We start from the raw sequence: 2,346 nt of genomic DNA on the forward strand, positions 1-2,346 counted from the left end.
TGGGATTGGCTAAGTAGTTCAGCAAAAGACACTGGGCAGGGCTAACACCACTTAGACCATAAGGCCCCATGCACACGGGGCGTTCAAAAAAACGTACGTCCAAGCTAGTTATAACGCCGGGAAAAACCGGCGTTAAAAACGCGCGTTAAACAGCGTTTCTCAAATTATGTTAATGAGCGTTAAGCCGCGTTAAGCCGCGTCAGCGCTAAATAGCGTTTTTTTAAAAAATCAGTCCTCCTCCATTTTCCACACCCAAAATAACCACAATGCAATGTGTGGAAGCCATTTTGGTAGGAGAGAGAGAGAGGAGAGAGCATTTTCATATCAGTTGTGAATGTTTCTTGTATTTTCTGAGTATTTTTTGTATTTCTGAGTCATGGATCCTGTTATGCAGAAGGTTGATGAGGCGATCCTGCTCATCATCTTGAGAAGGATGCGTAGAAGGAGACAGTTGGAGGAGGAAAATGAGAGGAGCAGACGGCGAAGGTTCTGGGTGCATCCTGTCATGTTGCAGCGTCTGTCCGTGGGGTACTTTACCACCATGTACACCCAACTCCGCATGTATCCGGACAAGTGGTACAACTTCACACGTATGTCCGTTCCGCTTTTCGATGACCTGCTGGAGAAGCTCAGGCCAAGGCTATCCAGGATGGACACGAACATGCGAAGCAGTGTGTCACCGGAGGAAAGGCTGCTTGTGACACTTCGGTAAGTGAAATCATTTGTGGGTGTTTTGTATAGGGTTAGTACTTGGGTTAAGAGGGTTAGGTGGTGAGGTCCTAGTTAAAACATTTTCAATGTATTTTTGAAAGATAGATGTAATATGTAATCATTTTTTATTTTTATTTTAGGTTTCTTGCTACTGGCCAAAGCTTTGTCTCCTTACACCACTATTTTCTGCTAGGTGTCTCCACGGTGGCCAAAATTGTTAAGGAGACATGTGCGGCAATATGGGAGCAGTTGAAGGAGGTGGTCATGCCGGAGCCGACTGAAGAGATGTGGGAAGCAGTTGTCGACGAATTTTGGGAGAAAACCCAGTTCCCCAACTGTATCGGTGCCCTTGATGGAAAACACATCAGGGTGAAGAAGCCCCCCCATTCCGGCTCTGCATACTTTAACTACAAGAAATATTTTTCTGTGGTACTCCTGGCATTGTCTGATGCCCATCTTCAATTCCTTGCTGTTGATGTAGGAGCATATGGCAGCCAGGGTGATGCCCGCATCTTTCGAGAATCGGCCTTTGGACGTCGGCTACACGAAGGACGACTCAACATACCAACAAGCAGGCCGCTACCGTGTACTGAGGAACCAAGCTTGCCATTGGTCATGGTGGCCGACGAAGCATTTGGACTGGCAGAAAATCTGATGAGGCCATACAGTGGCTATGGACTGAGTCACACCAAACGTATATTCAATTATCGGCTGAGCCGAGCTCGTCGTGTTGTGGAGTGTGCGTTTGGTGTGTGCTCAGCAAAATGGAGGGTTTTGCTGTCATGTATGCAACTGGATGTTGACAATGCCACCAAGGTTGTCCTGGCCTGCTGTGTTTTGCACAATTTCCTAAGGAGAAGCGACAGGAGCAGCGTTGAACCAGAGCCACGTAACCCCATGCACCGCGTGCAGTTTATGGACTTACGAACAACAGCAGGAGTCATGACCATCAGAGATAAGTTTGCGGATTTCTTTGTCTCGCCTGATGGGGAAGTGGCATGGCAGGATAATTTTGTCTAAAATCATTCATCTTGTAAACTTTGTGATATCTTCACATACAGCTTTTATTAAACATTTATTTCAGTTCTTTTGATGTCTATCATTCTTCCATTGTTCCAGTTCAATGTTGCATGTGACAAGTGTGTGCCAGCCCTGGTCTGTGCATACACTTGCCACATGCAGAAGAAGGAGGGGGGTTTCCTTCTGCATGTGGCAAGTGTGTGCCAGCCCTGGTCTGTGCATACACTTGCCACATGCAGAAGAAGGAGGGGGGTTTCCTTCTGCATGTGGCAAGTGTGTGCCAGCCCAATGGCCTGTGCATACACTTGCCACATGCAGAAGAAGGAGGGGGGTTTCCTTCTGCATGTGGCAAGTGTGTGCCAGCCCAATGGCCTGTGCATACACTTGCCACATGCAGAAGAAGGAGGGGAGTTTCCTTCTGCATGTGGCAAGTGTGTGCCAGCCCAATGGCCTGTGCATACACTTGCCACATGCAGAAGAAGGAGGGGGGTTTCCTTCTGCATGTGGCAAGTGTGTGCCAGCCCAATGGCCTGTGCATACACTTGCCACATGCAGAAGAAGGAGGGGGGTTTCCTTCTGCATGTGGCAAGTGTGTGCCAGCCCAATGGCCTGTGC

General features: G+C 48.2%; 1 protein-coding gene across 1 annotated transcript; it reads left to right on the forward strand.

Moving 5' to 3' along the window:
- Positions 1-376: 376 nt before the first annotated feature.
- On the forward strand, positions 377-1,731 carry LOC309546897 (uncharacterized protein; the record flags this gene model as incomplete). Its single annotated transcript, XM_082246590.1, has 2 exons — positions 377-708; positions 852-1,731. 2 exons carry the CDS (start codon positions 377-379, stop codon positions 1,729-1,731), a joined length of 1,212 nt encoding a protein of 403 aa, XP_082102716.1.
- Between the last annotated feature and the right edge of the window lie 615 nt (positions 1,732-2,346).

Source organism: Pelophylax lessonae, assembly GCF_965119305.1.
Source record: "Pelophylax lessonae genome assembly, chromosome: 2".
Lineage (NCBI taxonomy): Eukaryota > Metazoa > Chordata > Amphibia > Anura > Ranidae > Pelophylax > Pelophylax lessonae.